Raw genomic sequence first — 18,092 nt, 5'->3', positions numbered from 1 at the left:
GCCAATGTCTTCCTGGGGAAGTTTTCCCCATGAGAGCAGGCTCCAGCCTGCAGACATTGTAGTCTGGACGTCTTCCATTTTGTGCGGTTGTCAACACATAGCCTTCTGGGCTGCAGGGCAGATATAAGATATTTCCTCCTATTCAGACTGCTGACAAAGCAGTCTGGAGTTCCCCAATTTGTGCAATCACACATGTGCAGACTCGAGAAATTATTTTTTCATGATTTTTTTCTTTTTTTTCTTTCCACAGATGGGAGGGGGGGGTGCAGTCCTATAGCACGAGCCGCCCCTCGTTTAAAGGCTCTGCTATTGCAATTACCAGTCTGCAAATAAAGATTTTTTGTGCATTTGTATACTCTTCTGCTATGGGTACTCTGCTTCTGCAACATATTGTGATTGCCAATGCATACAACTCAACAAAAATTGGTAAAATTGAAAATTGAATTTGTTTTGATAAATTATTATGCAACCATCACTGCTCAGTGTGTGTGTAGAACATGTTATATCATACTTAGATATACACTGACATTTTACATGTACTTATAAAATGCATCCATATGAGTAGCTGGAGATGAAACTGAGAGGCAGAGAGGCAGAGATTCTTTAAGTCCAGCAGTCTGAATTTATCACATCAGGCAAGCTGCCCCCCCACCCCCACCCCAAGGACACAATTCACTTCTAGAATAACTGTAAAGGGTATAAAGTCTGAAGCCTTCCAAAGAAAAAAATATTCACTGTAGTAATGTTTTAGCTTATTAATTGTGCCAGAAAGGCACTGATAAGTGTAGCTAGTAGTACAAAATCCAAATACACAGACCTCTCAATTCAACTTTTTCTTATAATCTTCATGTAGCAGATGAACTCTAAATCTCCTGAAAGTGCATGTTACTTTATGTTGTGTCTTGCGGCTTTTCCAGGTTAGGGGTCGCCACAGCGGAACGCCGGTCCGCTAATGATTGGTAGTTAATTTTTATGTGCCGAGTTACCAGCCCTGACGCACAACCTTCAACGAAGGTACACCCATTTGCACATGTCTCCACGCAGAAGACGCTCTAGCTGAGAATCGAGCCAGACAGCGTCTTACTGTGAGGCGACAATGCTACCGCAGCACCACCACCGTGGGACACTATTTTTATAAATGACACATCTTAATTTACATTGTTTTCACAAAATTATATAACACAGTTATAGCTGACAACAATACTAGCATTCCAAGTGCCAGATACACTAGCAATTAACCCGCCCATCATTTCTTCTGGATCATGTCAGAAAACAGATGAAAAGCATTTTGTTCAACACGTCACTCACTCACCTGGTTTAATGCAATTCCTAATGAGAACAGACTCACTCCGATTACTGTGCAGGCTGTTGTTTATAGTGCAGTAAACTTGGTGTGATATGTGGCTATTTGCATTTCTGATAGTAATTGTTTGATTGTTATTCTCCAGTTCACAGTCATCTGAATTAGCTGTACAAGGCTGAAAATTCCAATTATATATGATAGGTTCAGAGGAGCTTGCGTTACACAACAGCATAACAGCTGTATCATTTGGAATGCAAGTTATCTTTGGTGCTCCAAGTCGAGCTGAAAAGTAAATTAAGACACTGTTACCTTCATTAATAAGTTCATTATTTCCTTACATTTATGTTACATCAGAGAGAACATCGTTATTTTTCCCCTTTGTTCTTCCCCTCTGCAGCACAGGTCTGATAACTACTCTGTTCTTACCAAATTGTTTGTGCCACACTGGTCATGGACAGTATTTCAAGCACTAGAACAGCTTTTCCCAACAAATAATCTATGTACATATATAATAACAGGCACTGTAGTTACACACAGCATGAATGTATATAGGGACTTTTGTACATAAATAAATATATATATATTTTATATATTTATGTATGTGATCTCTCTCACACACACACACATATATATATATATATATATATATATATACATACATATATATACATACGCAAACACATGTATGTATATATATATATATATATATATATATATATATATATATATATACACGGGTCCCTTTCAGAAGCTCAAGTTTTCAAAAAACTGGAAATTCATATTTTTCAAGATGATATGATAGAGTTTCTGAAAACTGGAAGCTTTTGAATGGAGATCACAGAACAATAAGGAATGGTGAATTTACCCTTTTCCCCACTGTAGTGCAATACTGGTGTGGGTATACATAATATGCAGGGGGTGCAGGTCTCCACTCCACATGGGGGGATGCAGGGGTCTTGTCCCCCTGCAAAAATTTGAAAAAAGGTAGATTTTTGCTGTTTTTTTGGAAGTTCGAGTTTTCAAAAAAATCATATTGTTTTGACAATATGAATTTTGTGTTTCTGAAAAGACTAAAATCTGCACTGTTGATTTATGTCAACAATTGTAGTTCAGTCATACAAGTAACAAATGTCGCTCACTCATAGATCTTGAAGATATGGAATACATAAAATAGCTCACAGGTAAATACATCAGTTGCTTATTATTGTGGAGATCCAACACTATCATAAACATTACACTGGATACCCACTGTATAGTGCTGTATAACACTGCTTTAGGTTGTGAGCATTTCTCCATGCTATCAGGCAAGACACAAAAGATGTAGTTCACCTTTGCAACACCAGTAGCTGCATTGCATCTATATCTTCTCTTTTGGTGGTACGTATTTGTGAGAATGGCTAGCAGCGTGGGTGATGTGCACATAACCTTGATGTATACATACCTGCTCTCCATAGACAAGATCTAAAAAGTCACATCTCTTTAACTTGACACTATAATCATATACACATTCATGCTGTACATTTCATTTCAAAGGAGACAAAACCTTACAAGACTTTTTTGTTAGTCATCCATACACAGTCAACAATTCATACAGACTTGAGGTAGGTAATTAAAGAAAGAACACACTGGATTATCAGTGCCATGAGGTGATACAAAGCAAAGACAAGAATGGAGGACTTAAAAAAAAGCAAGCAATACATGTATGCAAAAATGCTGATATTCAACACTTTAAGGGTCAAATCTGGAAAATCACACTCATTACTAAAGGGGACTAATGAAGCAGTAAGGAAAAATAGTACAGGCAAGGGCAACCTTCCAAAGTGAACTCCTACTAACACAGCAGCAACCATCTGATATTTTTCATCAATAACTGGCACCATCAAATAAACTGCAAATAATTGAACTACCTCTAAAACCTGCAAAAAAAAAAAAAAAAAAAAAAAAAAAAAAAAACTCATAAAAAATCAAGACAATATTTCTGCTTTAAGTCCATAACACCCAGTCTGGTTCTGAGACATCTAAAAAAGTAAACATGCATTTGTAGTACACTATAGATCAACCAGTGACTTAGAAAGGAACAAGTACTAAATTTATGGAAAGAAGTCTAAATACTGCTCCCTATTTAGGACCTATCATCATTCTTAGCCCTCTAAAATACTTGAAAAAGTAGATAATCCCCAGCCTACACATGGCCTCCCAGGAAACAGCCTACTAACCAATCATCAGAACAGATTCAGTCACTGGCAAGGCACCAACATTGGTTCATCGGTAAACACTAGGCTAGTTGCCATTGTGGGCCATTTTAAGCATAGCAAAATCACAACAGAGATGTGAGGAGATAGCTGTCCCCAGCATAAAAATAGGGGACTGACTTCACTTCCATGCTATTTGCAAAAAAATGAAAAATAAAAACACTTAAACATTACAACATTAAGAAACAGTAATAAACAGTCCAAAACTTCAGAAGTTAATCCCTCCTCTATGAAGGTACGAAAGAAACAAACTCAAACAGGCTTAGTCACCAGAATGACTCAACTTTAATATATTATAAACTCTTTTCTCTGCCAACTAGACTTCATTAGATCAACTTTTGAATCAAAAAAATTCTGAGTTATTCTGGTGACAAAGGTCCAGCTGCCCCAACTTCCTTATTTTTAATACCATCTTGATCTTCTTTACCCATCAAAAAGATTCCTAGGATCTATACTAAGCTGCATAGGAAATATGTTGGATCTTTAACTTACTTTTTGCCACACGTTACCCCTTTCATCTGCTGGTGGAGTCATAAATATCACAGGCAGATGAGATAACATGCTATTTTTTTAACATCCAGTTGGGTCTGCCAATGTTATAATTTGAATAATACTGTCTATCATCAATAATTAAGTGTCAAAAAGCTTTATGTTCCAGAATAGTATTGTCAGCTACTGAGATTACACAAAGGCAAATCTAACATGGCAGACTACAGAGACCAACGTAAGTATATGAAACAAAGCACTGGCCAGTTTAGGTGGTACATTCTGGAATATTTTTTCCAATCATAATTCACACACTCTAAACTGACAGAAGAATAATATAATATTTCAGTAATGAATTCCTCAATATCTTAAACAGCCTAGCACCCCCTTGGTAAAATTTTTGTAAAATCAAAAAAAGCAATTCCATGGTTAACAAAAGCTACTAAACTACTCATGAAACAGAGAAACAGAGTCTGGTCAAACTACTAAATAACTAAAAAACAAACTTCCCTTCTAGATTATCGACGATTAAAAAATTTGTCAAAGATGACAAAAAAATTATACCAAACAATAATCCAACAAAAACATCAAAACACCACCCAAAAATTCTGGGGAGCCATAAAACAATTCTTAAACTCAGGACAATGCAAAACCCCAACCCCCACCTCCCTAAATACCACCGAGACTATAGCTACTCAATTTAACTAACACTTCATTGGTTCAATACTGGCCCTAGTAAAAAAAATGGCAACACTATTCCACTAGTTTTTGCTACCAGCTCTGCTTCTCATCTCAAGTCTTCTTCTATTAGACCAATACATAAAACACTTTTATACAAGCTAAAACTTACATCACTTGCTACAGACCTATTCCCCAGTGAATTTCTTCAGTTGGCAGCAGACATTATCTCATATCCAGTCTCCCTACTAATCAACCATTCTGTCTTTGAACAATATATATCCCCAAACTTTGAAAAATCTCTCAAAGGATGCTCACTTACAGAGCTCTCAATCTACGGGGCCAATCGTGACACTGCCCCCAATAGCCAGAATTCCCAAAAAATGCATACATTCACAACTCATGCCCTATCTGGTAAACAATAACTTTCTTTCCAACTCCCAGCATGGTTTTCGACCAAGATACAGTACCACAACTGCTCTTAGCCTTACATACACAGTCAACCAGCTCAGAAACAAAGGTCAGCTCTTATCATCTCTATTCCTTGACATGTATAAGGCTTTTGACATGGTATCACATCAAAAACTACTCAACAAACTAACCTTAAACTTCTCCCAACCAGTCCTCTCATGGTTTCACACCTACTTGTCTGAACACCAAAAATCAGTCAAGTGTCAGAATGAGATCTCAACCCTATTGCCATTCTCAGTTGGTGTCCCACAAGGCTCAGTTCTGGAGCACTACTCTTCTTCATTTTTACCAATAAACTCTGTTCTGCCACCCACCTAGCTACCATTGTACAATATGCGAACAACTCCTCTCTCAATGGCACAACTCCCTCCCTTCCCGACCTCCTACATAAAACACAAAAATCCTTTTCAGACAAAGAACAATATCTCTCTGTGAACTAACTCATACTCAACCAAAAACAAAGCTAATGCTGTTTGCAAATAACAAACTCCTTAGCACCTTTTTCTTTTATCATTCACTTCTCTAACAATACCAGAATCAAACCTGTTGATCACACCAACCTGATAAGCATCACAATTGACAAACAATTCCCAAAATATGACAAACACTTAACCCAATCCATCAAAAAAGTCCATATCAAACTAGGCTCACTGTACTGAACCAAACCATTCTTTGCTTGTACCACCAGACAGTCTATAACCAGTACACATCTGCTGTCCACCCTTCTGTATGCCTCTCCCATTTTTACAAATCTTAGAAAATCATACCTGAACAAAGTAGAAGCCTGCTACAATAAAATAGTCAGATTTGCTATTAACCACACTAACAGATCACACCATTGCTCAGCTCTCCATCTACTAAAGTGGATTGAAATACCAAATATTTTATTTTATAACCAAATTACTTTTTCCCATACCATTATTCACCAACAAGACAACTATCCTGCCATCAAAACGTAGTTCAACCTTACTCTAACTGTAGATCCCTGCGATCATCTAACAAATTTCTACTAAAATCACAAAACCTAACAATACTTTCAGGGATTCCCTGTTCTCCAACCAAATATCCAGGACCTGAAACTCCATCCCCCAGCACATACTAAACACTGCTAACTTTTCCAAATTTAAACTGCTTCTTAAGGAACAGCTAACCAATAAATGGATCTGCTCCTGCACTTCTCCAGGATGATCATACTTTGCTCTGTATAGCACGACACTTACTCTGCTATCATGCTTCTACTTTTTTCCCATCACTGTAATCCAATCCTTTTTCTCTTTTTACTACCTTTCTTATATATATATATATATATATATATATATATATATATATATATATATATATATATATATATCCATGCATAATGCAATTCAATTTAAAAAAGTAGTATATAGATGAAATATTCTGCTATATGTATTGTCTGCTTTGTGACATCACTCATGCTTATCAAATTACCATTGTTGTATCTCATTTTATACTTCCCTCAGCTCACCTTAACAAATTTACTGGAACTACATATATTCTTCTATTTGATGCTATATAACATGTGCTATATCTCATTTTATACTTTCTTCAGCTCATATGTTAACAAACTTACTGGAACTATATCTATTTTTCTGTTTTCATGCTGTATAACTTGCTAGAATAAGGGATCTTGTATAAGTAACTTTTTTATGTGTTATTTTCTATATGTGATTTTTTTAACATTTAATATAAAATATAAGTAATAATAAAAATATATAATATAAAAAGTGATAGGAAAAAGAAAGGTATGTATAAGTGTGGGAAATGCAAACAATGTATATATATTATTAACGCAAGTTGTGTATATATTCCTAGTAGAGATAGGCTTGTACAAGCCCAAGAATACAGCAACTGTGATAGTAAAGGGCTAATCTATTTGGCAAGTTGTGAAAAATGTGGGGCTTTTTATGTAGGTAAAACTAAGAGAGACCTAGAGAATCTATTAATATTATTATAATATATCTGTTTCTAACTATAATAATGCCCTATACAAACACACTTTGACTTGTAAAGGATCTAAATTTGTGTTCTTCGTACTAGAGACGATACCCTGGAACACTAGAGGTGGCCTTTGGGAAGAAAATAATAGAATACAGAGAAACATATTTGCAAATTTTTTTATAGGTCAATGAGTCACCAGGTTCAAACTACAATATTTCTATAGTCCCTTTATTAAAATTGTGAGCAGCTAGGTTATAAATCCCTTTGGAACACTCTCAATATATTAAAAATTTGTTACAGTTATTTGTGTATGCAATGTTGTTTATATATATTTTTGGGTGTATAAATTCATTATATACTCAAATTAACAAATTTTTGGTAAATACCTATGTAGGTTATATGTTTTTAATATTTACTGTTTATTATTTAAAACTAGGAAGTAAGGCATTTATAGGTTTTAACTCAATATATATTATGCTTATTTTAATTCCTAGTTTTTATGTGTAGGTAGTTACACTTCACCCCCTCTTTATGGTTACAAGGCAAATATTTGATATAACCTCTAAGTTTATCACTATAATTCAAGTGTTTTATCAATATACAGGTCACTAGTGGGTAGCAAAATTAATTAATAGAATCATTTTTTATCATTTATACAAAATTATGTTCCATAATATGTGATGTTATTTTAGTGACTTGTTTAATGTTCAAGTTTTGATATTTTAAGTACGATATAAAAATATAGTATTACACAGTTTAATAACTTTTTTGAAATGTTTATATTAGAGACAATTATTTAATTAATTGGAATGAGTATTTAAAAGAATAAGTGGTACTAGTTGTCTGAAGTAGTCTCTGTATCTTGAGAAGAAAAATGTGGTGATCCAGTCAAGCGTTTAGTGTTGTTTTGTTGTTCCTGTTTTATTCACTATTAAAGTTTGGACTTTTATCAGACCTTTTGATGGTGGTCTTACTGCCTCTAGAGTGCTTCTCCTTTTGGCTGGTTATATGGTTGGCATCTTCGGTGCTCTGTGGCACTTCTTTTCCTGAGCAAAGCAATTTTTTAAACAATTATGTAATGGAGCTTTTCTCCCCAGGCCTCTGCAGAAAATGGGCTTCTGGCCCATTTGGACACTTCTGGCAAAACAAATGTAAAATAAAAACAAGGATGAAATACAATGGCAGACTGCCATATTTCTAACTGCTTCACCAATGCAAGCAATGTTTCATAATATTTCTTTGTCTCTGACAAGGCAGAATTGTGACTCCTTATCCAAACTTGTAACTTGGGCTGCAGCAGCATGTCTCACAGAACACAAACATGTTTTCTGGCTTAACTTGCTCAGAAATATGTCTCACAGTACCCAAGTATATTTTCTGTCCTAGCTTGGTTAGAAATAATGTCTGAAATACAGAAATCCATTTTGGCAGTTGCAACATCTAAACTAATTCGAATAGGGAGAAAATCTCAACACTATCACTGATGTCACAACCATGGCAAAATGATTAGCAACAGACCTACAGTTATGTACCACAAAGTAGTACTTGACACCTACAGCAAAAAGGAAAATTGCAGCATCCTTCTGTCTCTTTAACAACAGGGACTTGCATAAGCACATTTTTAGCAAAGTGGACCCAGCATACAATAGAATCTACAAATTTGCAGCTTAAGTACCAGCATCAAATATCAATGTAGTGCACTAAGACTCTGGCAACATGATCAAATTCAGCAAAATCAGGCAATACTTGCATACAAACTGCTTCACATCAACTCGTGCCTCGACTCTGTAAATTTGTTAACCTGACACACACTGAACAGGCACTTAAGAACAGGGATTCACAGACAGCTGCTCAATGACAATAAGATTCTGTCATGCATATTGTACATTGCACTGTATTGTAATAAACTGTCATATGTATCACTAAGAACTCTCACCTAAGGCAGTTTACACAACTAAATGTGGGAACCACACCAAGCTGCACAACCTTGTGTTGCAAACACAAATATACACACATTAAAAGACTGGCTCCTAGACAAATAGCTATATATACACCCATATACAGCAACATACACAGATACATATATGCTCCAACTCTCAACTCACCCAAGCAAGAGATAGAGGCGCACACACACACACACAGTACAACACTACTTATCCTTGCATAATAAAGAAAAATAATGCACTGCTTTACATGGTATGCAACAGGACTAAGAATCCCAACCAGGATCTCTTAACAACCTCAAACTTCCCAAAACATGTTCAGCCATGAGAGATAAAGCTCCCTATCTTTTTCCATCTTCATACTGGGGAAAAAACTGCTGCATAACACAAGGAAATGAAACATGCCCCCTTCCTTTCTATGAGCATGCAAAGTGCAATTGCTAAGGCCTACTGCATATCTACCTGATGAAGAAATTAATTTGTACACCCATAGTTATAATAATGCCAGAATTTGCTTGTGTACTACTTACTATACATAGGTTCATAGGTAGGTACTAGGCTATCAGCCCAAGGGTCTACGTAAGCCTAGCCAACAAGGTTCCCTGGCTTACACCACCCAAGAAAGTTATTTTCCTGTGCTACTGTCGAGCAGAGACACAGAAGTGATCCCTGGGGTATATTTCTTATTTCCCATCCACTCATCAAGATTTTTCTTGAAGACTGCTAATGAAGAACTTTGCTTGACATAGATGGGTAGCCTGTTCCAGAGTATGGGAAGTCTCTGGGACAGGAATCTATCCCTCCAGCATGTCCTGTTTATTGTGGTAACAAGGTTTAGGTCTCTAGTGTGTAGCTCAGAGGGATTGGGATTTCTTTAGGTGTAGCATGTCCAACAGCTCTGGGTATGACATAGCTTTATATGTTAGGCAGAGATCACCTCGGAGTAGGCGATATGCTACGGAGTAAAGCTGGAGTTTTTTGGAGGCGGTCAGTGTAGGGCATTTATTTGAGGCCAGTAATCCTCTTTGTGAGGTACTTCTGTGGCCTTTCCAGCTGCTGCAGATGTCTTGTGAGGTACACTCCAAAAGGGGCATTGTACTCTATAATGGGTCTAATGAGTGTTGAGTAGAGGGGAACAATGACCTCTTTTTTCCTGGATGAGAACCCTTTTATGATGAGGTGTGCCACATAGAAGGACTTCCTGACTACTGTGGCGATGTGACTATCAAAGGAGAGACTACTGTCCACCTGGGTCCCAAGGTCTCTTATCACACATTCAGTGTTAAGTAGATTGCTGCCTATGTGGTAGTTCATGGGTACAGAGTTTTTACCAAAGGGGATGACACTGTACTTTTTGGCATTGAACTTGAGGCCATGGCTCTGACACCAGGCATCTGTCTCAGCGAGGCCCTTCTGTAGTATGTCCGCATCGTTAGGAGCTTGATTATGGCTCCTAGTTTGCAGTCATCTGCGAACTTCGTTAGCCAGAGGCCTTCTGTGTTAGCCTGTACTTCAGAAAAGTAGATACCATATAGGAGAGGTCCCAGGACGTAACCCTGTGGTACTCCACTTGTCACTGGTCTGAAGTCAGACTTGGAGTCTGCAACATTTACATTGTGGGTTCTGTCCGTGAGCCAGTTGGCAACCCATCTTGTGACATAGGGATTTATACCTAGTTTAGTGAGCTTATCTATAATTCCAGAGTGGGGGATGGTGTTGAAAGCCTTGGCGAGATCTAGATAAGCTGTGTGAACCACCTTACCCTCATCTATGGCTTTGGTGACTGCTTCAAAGAAGTCTATCAGGTTTAGGAGACATGATCTGCCTTTTACAAATCCGAACTGGGGTAGGGTCCAGAGTTTGGAGATTACCAATGTCTTTGTTTACGAGTTCCTTGCAGACCAGGCTCATCAGGCTAATGGGGCAGTAGTTCCTGGGGTCTGTCGTGGCTCCCCCTTTGTAGAGTGGGATAACCGTCGTGGTGCACCATTCAGTGGACACAAAGCCTGAGATGAGGCTATGACTGAACATGGCACTTAGGTAGGGTGCCAGTTCATTCTGTAGTTCATGTAGAACGCAGCCTGGGATATTGTCAGGTCCCATGGATGCTGTGTTCTTGGCTTTGGAGAGTGTGTTTTTTTACCTATGCAGCCATGATTACAGGAACTTTGCATTCTAGCGGTAGAGAGATGGGCCCTCTAGGGGGTGAGGGGGGGGGTAAAGTTAGCACTGAACCTTTCTGCCAGGATGTTGGCAATATCAGTTGGTTCTGTATATTTAGTGCCATTGTGCTGTAACTCAGAGCAGATCTGAGTGTTGCCATTGAGATTCTTGACATAGCTATAGAATGCTTTGTGGTTGTCTTTAGAGTCAGTGGCAATTTTGTTTTCGTAAATAGCTTTGGAGGATTTTATGAGGGATCTCAGCTTCTTACTGAGGATGACCAGGGTGTTCCGCCAGTCATGGGGTTTTACTCTTTTTTGCAACAGCTTCTTTCTTCTGTTGGATAGTTTTTTTATGGCAGAGGACCACCAGATCGGCTTCCTTTTTTTGGAGGATAGCATCTTGGTTCTATTAGAGATAGCATGATCCATGCACTCATGTAAGTGCTTATAAAGTGCATTGTGTATGATTCAGCAGTCATACTTCTATTGTTCGTCTGCATGGGTGTCATGAAGTTTGCCACTTCTGTCTTAAGAAGTGTGAAGTTGGCTTTGGAGAAGTTTTTTACGGTGGTTTCCCTAATTGTGGGTGGGGGCGGGGTGTGGATATCTAGGGTGATTAGCTTGTGGTCGGATCTGACCAACGAGGAATTGACCTCTGGTGTGGAACACTGGTTGCCCATGTTGGTAATGACCAGGTCTAGGATATTGCTGCCCCTGGTGGGGGTGTGAATAAGTTGATCCAAGGCGTTGGAATTTATGAATTCTAGAAAACATTGAGCAAAAGAGATGGTACATGAGTAGTTTTCCCAGTTAATGGTGGGGTAGTTGAAATTGCCTATTATTAGGGTGTTAGGTTGTACCCTAATACTTTCCAGTGCATCAAGAAATGAGAAGTGGGAATCCTGGGGCATTGTGGGGGGTCTGTAGCAAGCTACAATTTGGATTGCGGTCTTGCCCAGAGTTAGTTGCACTTGGATAATCTCGGATGCATTATGCTGTGCAACTAGTCTGGAGGTGTGGATATCCTGAATGAATATGGGTACTATATTTATAAAGTAGTTGATAATACCTCCCTCAAAATATCTCCTCAGCACCATCCATCTCACGTTTCAAAAAGTCATTTAAGTCACACCTCTTGCAGTCATGGCTCTGTCCTTGCATCACATAAATGCTTTCCTGCTCTCCTCCAAATCTTGCCACCGTCCTTTCTTCACTGCTTACCCATCTCTAATATACAGTACTCTAATACTCCCATACAGGGCCTTCTACCTTGCAAATTATTTTATCTTGTGAGATGTCTCCTTAATGGCATCAGTTTTCTTGATTGCATCAGTCAATGTGTGTTTTGTTCTACCAATAATGACATCCAGGGTCTACTATGCATAAGCTAAGCTTGCTTAGAACAAACTAATGTATGATATATCTCTGATTGCATATACACCACAGTACATAATTGTTTTTTTTTTTTTTTGTTGTTGCTGTTGATATTGTGTTGTTATGGAGCTTTTCTCCCCAGGCCTTTGCTGTAAATGGACCTCATTCCAGTCAGACTTTCCCGGTAAACAAATGTAAAATAAATAAATAAATAATAAATAAATAAATTGGTGAAAGAATGGAAAAAGGACATCTTTACCCATATGGTTGCTTATTAGACAGATGAAGAGTAGACAGGAGATTGCAGGAAGCAACTGGGGGAGACTAGCTATGAAGCCACCATACTGGAAAAATATAAATCAGAGAGGAAAGGTAAGAGAATAGGCGGACGCAATGTCAAGTATTTGAAATGTAGTTTAAGAAAACTAGGTGGGCATTAGGTTCATAAGCAGTTACTATGAATGCAGTTCAGGAGACCATTGCGGAGTCTAACACAATTTCCCAATTGCCCCAGACCACTGCCTTGTAAGTGGTTGCTCAAGATCACACAGTAGGCAATTGAAGGCAGAGGGAACCAAACTCTGTACCATAGGATGCAGCTCATTGCCTTAATATTCTTTTAACTGACAGACTTCCCCTTTGCTAGCTGCCCGACTTCATCATTAAGATATATGGTGTTTTTTTCTATAGAAAGGGGAAGACCCACCAGATAGGTGGGGATTGTCCTCCTCTCAAAAGCTTGGCAGCAGGGTGCTCCAAAACCAAAAACAAGTCCAGAAGCATTTGGTGGATCTGTATGGCCAACATCTTCAGAGTTCACTACAACACTCCCCTCCTCAGGAATGTACAGGTCACCAGGAAAATCATGATGTGTCATCAACTACATAAAACACAGCATGGTCCATTCCTAGCCCCTGTGCTGTATCCTTACTGAAGATGGTGACACCATACCACCCTTATTCCTATCAAAGGGCAGGAATGGACAACACTAAAGTGTATCCAACTCCACCTCAAAAAAGAGCTTCCTATGAACTGGCATCAAAGAAAATAACCTACAACTTAAGGTCATCCTTAGAGAAACAGCACCCATGGAAGTGTCCAAAGGAGGGCTGCTTCTACGGAATCCCTACATAAGGCAACTTGATAAGAAAACACCATGGGACACTTTTACTGTAAGGTTTTATCCATGGCCACAATCTTTGCAAAGACAATGAGTGCTGAATACAGCATAAAAGGCAATAGATTGTACTGGAATTGATACCCAGTCAGAGTATACAAGGGAGTCACCTATTTAGGCCCCAAGTTCTGGTATGCCAGAAGGCATTCAGATCAAGTCAGGTGATAACATCCAACCACTATGCAGGGTGGTTATCTGGAATTAAATGTACTAGTTGTTCTGGCTGAAGAAGCGAGTTCCAGAAGGGATGAAAATTATCTGTCCATTTCAAGATTAGGAAGAGACAGGAGTAAAACCTCCAGTTCTCCTCTAGCACTGGCAGCATCTAAGGCCACTTTCATCAGCAGTCTAGACCTAACCCAAGAGTTTCAGTGAAATGGACTAATCCAGAAATGGAGCTATTGCTGGTGGAAAAGAGTTCCATGGTGGCACAGCTAGAACCCAGTGACTCTTTGTGATGGTTCTCATAGCTGGAGTAAATGTACATAAATCCAACCTCCTTAAAATGTTTTGTTTAACTGATGTCTTCCCATCTACCATATTTTTATAGTCACTGTAACTTCTCAGTGCTCTAAAACCTAGAAAACATAAATGTAATCTTACCTCTTTACTTGTGTGACTATATGCAAATGTATCTGACTGCTGAGTGCTGAATTTACTCTTGCATTTAATCCTGAATTGTATGTTTTTTTTTATTCTACGTGTTACTGCTGAATGAATCATTAAAAGATATTTACCAATGTACGTTAATTGCGGAGCTTTTCTCCCTGGGCCTCCACTGAAAATAGGCTCTGAATGTCCCAGTGGACTTTCCTAGTAAACAAAGTGTAAATAAATAAATAAACAAACTGAAACACCCCTATAAGAACAGTCCAATGTGAAACATTGAGAAATGTGGCTGTAGGGGAGCAAAAATGTCTTCCACTGAGGTAATGACCTGCTCCTGCTTTCACCACAAGAGATGACTGATCAGGTCTTGGGCAGGCTGTCCAAATACCACTTTCAACAAAAAATGTGCACCAGCAACTTGTTCCTAAGTTACTCCATGAAAGAGGGACATTTTAGCCATATCATCCCACTCTAGCCCACATCAAGGCATACAGCCCCTACATGAGACATAGTGTCACACAGTGCAGGCCAAGGACAAAGCTTCATTAAGATTCTCCTCAAGTCCAGATTTATGAAGGTCATCAGTCTTTTCCAGCACCGTCTTTACAAATTTAGCCTGCAACTGGGTCAGGTGAGGTAAATCCCTGAACCTCAGTGTTGCAGAGGAGTAAATTCTCTTAACACGCCTCTCTGAAACTCTGAACTCCTTTTCTGACAAAAAGATGGCAAAAGACTGTGGCCTCCAAAACCTATGTTGGACTAAAGAAATACAAAGCAGTCTGCAATTGGATCTTTAATTAGTTGACCTTTCCAGACTGACAGTAAAAACCCAGCCATTTTTTTTGGGGGGTGGGGACTACCAGAAATTCTTCCAAATGCCTTTGTAAGAAGAAATAGAAAGGCTCAAGGACATTCTAAGCCATTCCTCATAAACCTGAGAACCTCACTACATCTCCAAAGGAATGGTCATCTGGGGAAAAGTAGCTATGCGGTGGATTTATCTTTGTCCATCCCAGAGTGGCCTCAAGATGCTCTAAATTCTCACTCAGGGCTGAGTTAAATGAAGCACAGGGTAGGTGGGAATAGGCCTTCATAAGTCCTAGCAAAGGCTTTAGACAAATCTACTCCTATCAGGCAGCCAACATCTGCTTGATGTCCAGACCCAGAGATGCATGTCCTTGTATGGAAAGATTAGATTGACCATACCTCACAGTGATTGCTGGCAAACCTAAGGTCAGGAGGCCATTTCCCAAGAAGAGTGTCCTTTGACTTTAACATCCTGATCCAGGATTGCATGACTCAGTGAACTCAATTCTGTGATCTGGCTGGTCACCTATGGATTCCAGTTGATCATCTAAAGACAATGAAGTACAAGAACCTCAGGCTGTACCCCCAAAGTAAGAGAAGGGGAGCATCTCCTCCACATCCAAGGTTTTCAACCAAGGCAAATGATTGGTTAGTGACTAAGCCCTCATTAGCTGAAGGCAAAGTAATCACCAACAGGGTCCTTCAGAATCAAATGGCCACCTGAAAGACACTGAGGATGTTTAGGCCTGGACTTGGCCTCCTTGTATGTGCCCTTGTAATGATGCTCTAACTTATACCTAGAGCTGTAAGAAAAACAACCCTCATCTGCTGTCATCTTTGTAAACAAGGAGAACATCATTTTCCTATCTTTGACAGTGAGTAGCTAAGTTGAAAAGGTTTTACTTCTGATAGTCTTCAATGTCATGCTCCTCTGAGAGTCAGTAGGCTGGCAGTACCCTTAAATAGTAACATGAAAGCCACAGAAACACTTATTGTAGTGCTTAGGCATGTGGATACAGAACTTTAATGACAATACCAAGGATCAAAATCCACACTGTGTGAATGCAGGCTGCTAGAATGAGTGTTCTTATATAAACAGTACTTCATACTGGCCACAAAGACACCCACAGAAAAGATATATTGATGCTAAACAGTGCTGAATTCCAACAGGTGGAAAAGCCGTACCCAACCTAAGAACCAAGAAGGGTCACACCATTAGACCATAGGTTCAGCAATAATAAATTACACTTAAGCTGAAGGAGAAAATTAAAATGCCATCTTTGTTAGAAACACAGGAGTAAAAAAGTATTTGTTTACTTATTTCCTCTATGTCTTTTTACTGGGGTAGTGGGATCATCCACAGAGCCCCCATTTCAGCCGCAGTCTGGAAAGTTTTCATGCAAGAAAACACTAGACTCTTGTATCTTGTGTACTGAACATGCTCAATAATAATTTAAAAATAAGTTAATTGAGACGCACCATTCAACATATTGATGTAATTAGGTAACTAAGTACTTGAGAGGCAGCTATTGTTAATTTCAACAGCAGACAAGGTGCTGAAGATGAAAATAACCGCAAAAATAATATCAGCTATTCTATACTGTTATGCCTGACCAATAACCTTGTACTACAGTTATAGTAAATGCATTTTAATACCTGTATGTGGAGTTTTACCCCAGGATGTAACTGAAAAGTGGCCCTTTTTGTGTTCAGTCAGCTTATCCCGGTTAACAAATTAAAAATAACTAAATAAATACGTAAACAAAAAAGCCAAGCCTGTTTTTCTTTTAGTCCTTCAGAGCCATCCATATTCAGCTCACTGCTTTTAAGCTGGTTTAAAAAAGAAAGAAACTTAATAGTTTTACCATCTAAGCCCTGCTTTGATTTGATTATCTATGACAACTAAACTAAGCATCGTGACAGCCTGTGTAAAAACATTTTTTAAGCAGCAGGGTTTGCATGTTTTGGTGGGTTGATCACTGCCTTCTTGTCATTAATGTGCCATGTAAACCTACGATTCATGGCATGAAAAATAATTACTGCATACAGTTCACATAGCATACACATATAAATCATGCACTCACCACTTAAAAAATGTCAAGTGCATATTCACTGTATCATCTGGCATATTGGATAATCCATACACCAAGACAGTGCATAAAAGGCCATGTAAAACTCCACATACAGGTATTACAAGGCATTTACCATCCTTTTTTATGCTGTGTGCATTTTAAAGATAGTATTTCCCTGTTCCAATTATATAATGTTTTTAAACACATCTGTGTAGCTTAAACATTAACACAAGAATTACTGTAATGAGTTCACTGCAGAGGGCACAAACTGATATGCATGCTAGTCACCATTATGGTTTGACCTATGTAACATGTACATTTGGTTCTGCTTTACTTGGTAGTTAGTATCCCTTGCCTGCTTGTGATTAAATCAATGGCATCACATGTAGCACTGTGAGCAGCAACAGGAACATGAAGAGGTCACCATGACTGTGCATAAACAGGAAGTTGCAGCCATGGAGAGGGCTGTCAGGCTCCTTCATTAAGAACCTAGACAACTGTAGTACTAGACACAGTGACTGGAGGGCCTTGTTGGGGAGGAAACACACAAGCAGTCTGATGCAGGAGTATCACTGGAAGAAATGGACAGGTATAGTTTGGTGCTCCTCAGGGGGCCAACAGTTGTCAGGCAGCATAAAAGACACCCAAACAAACCAGAACATCCTAGTACACAGTATTCTGTACCATTGTCTACATTGTGTGGCCATTTATCAGTGTAATTCATGCAGGACAGCAAGCTCACACATTACTCCATTCCCCAGCACATATAGAGGCAGGGTCTAAGCATGCAAAC

At 38.7% G+C, this 18,092-nt stretch overlaps 1 protein-coding gene across 1 annotated transcript in view; it reads right to left on the bottom strand.

The window, feature by feature from the left end:
* Positions 1 to 1,304: 1,304 nt before the first annotated feature.
* LOC122803146 overlaps positions 1,305 to 18,092 on the bottom strand; it is a 351,321-nt gene continuing 334,533 nt past the window's right edge. Inside the window, exon 3 of the mRNA XM_044072766.1 lies at positions 1,305 to 1,585. Within this exon, the coding sequence (XP_043928701.1) occupies positions 1,305 to 1,585 (281 nt within the window). The remainder of the gene's footprint in view (positions 1,586 to 18,092) is intronic.

This window comes from Protopterus annectens, chromosome 5.part1 (assembly GCF_019279795.1).
Source record: "Protopterus annectens isolate FY-2018-M chromosome 5.part1, PAN1.0, whole genome shotgun sequence".
In the NCBI taxonomy this organism is placed as follows: domain Eukaryota; kingdom Metazoa; phylum Chordata; order Ceratodontiformes; family Protopteridae; genus Protopterus; species Protopterus annectens.
Note: the sequence above shows the minus strand (reverse complement) of the source record. Positions and strands in the feature narration are given on the sequence as shown.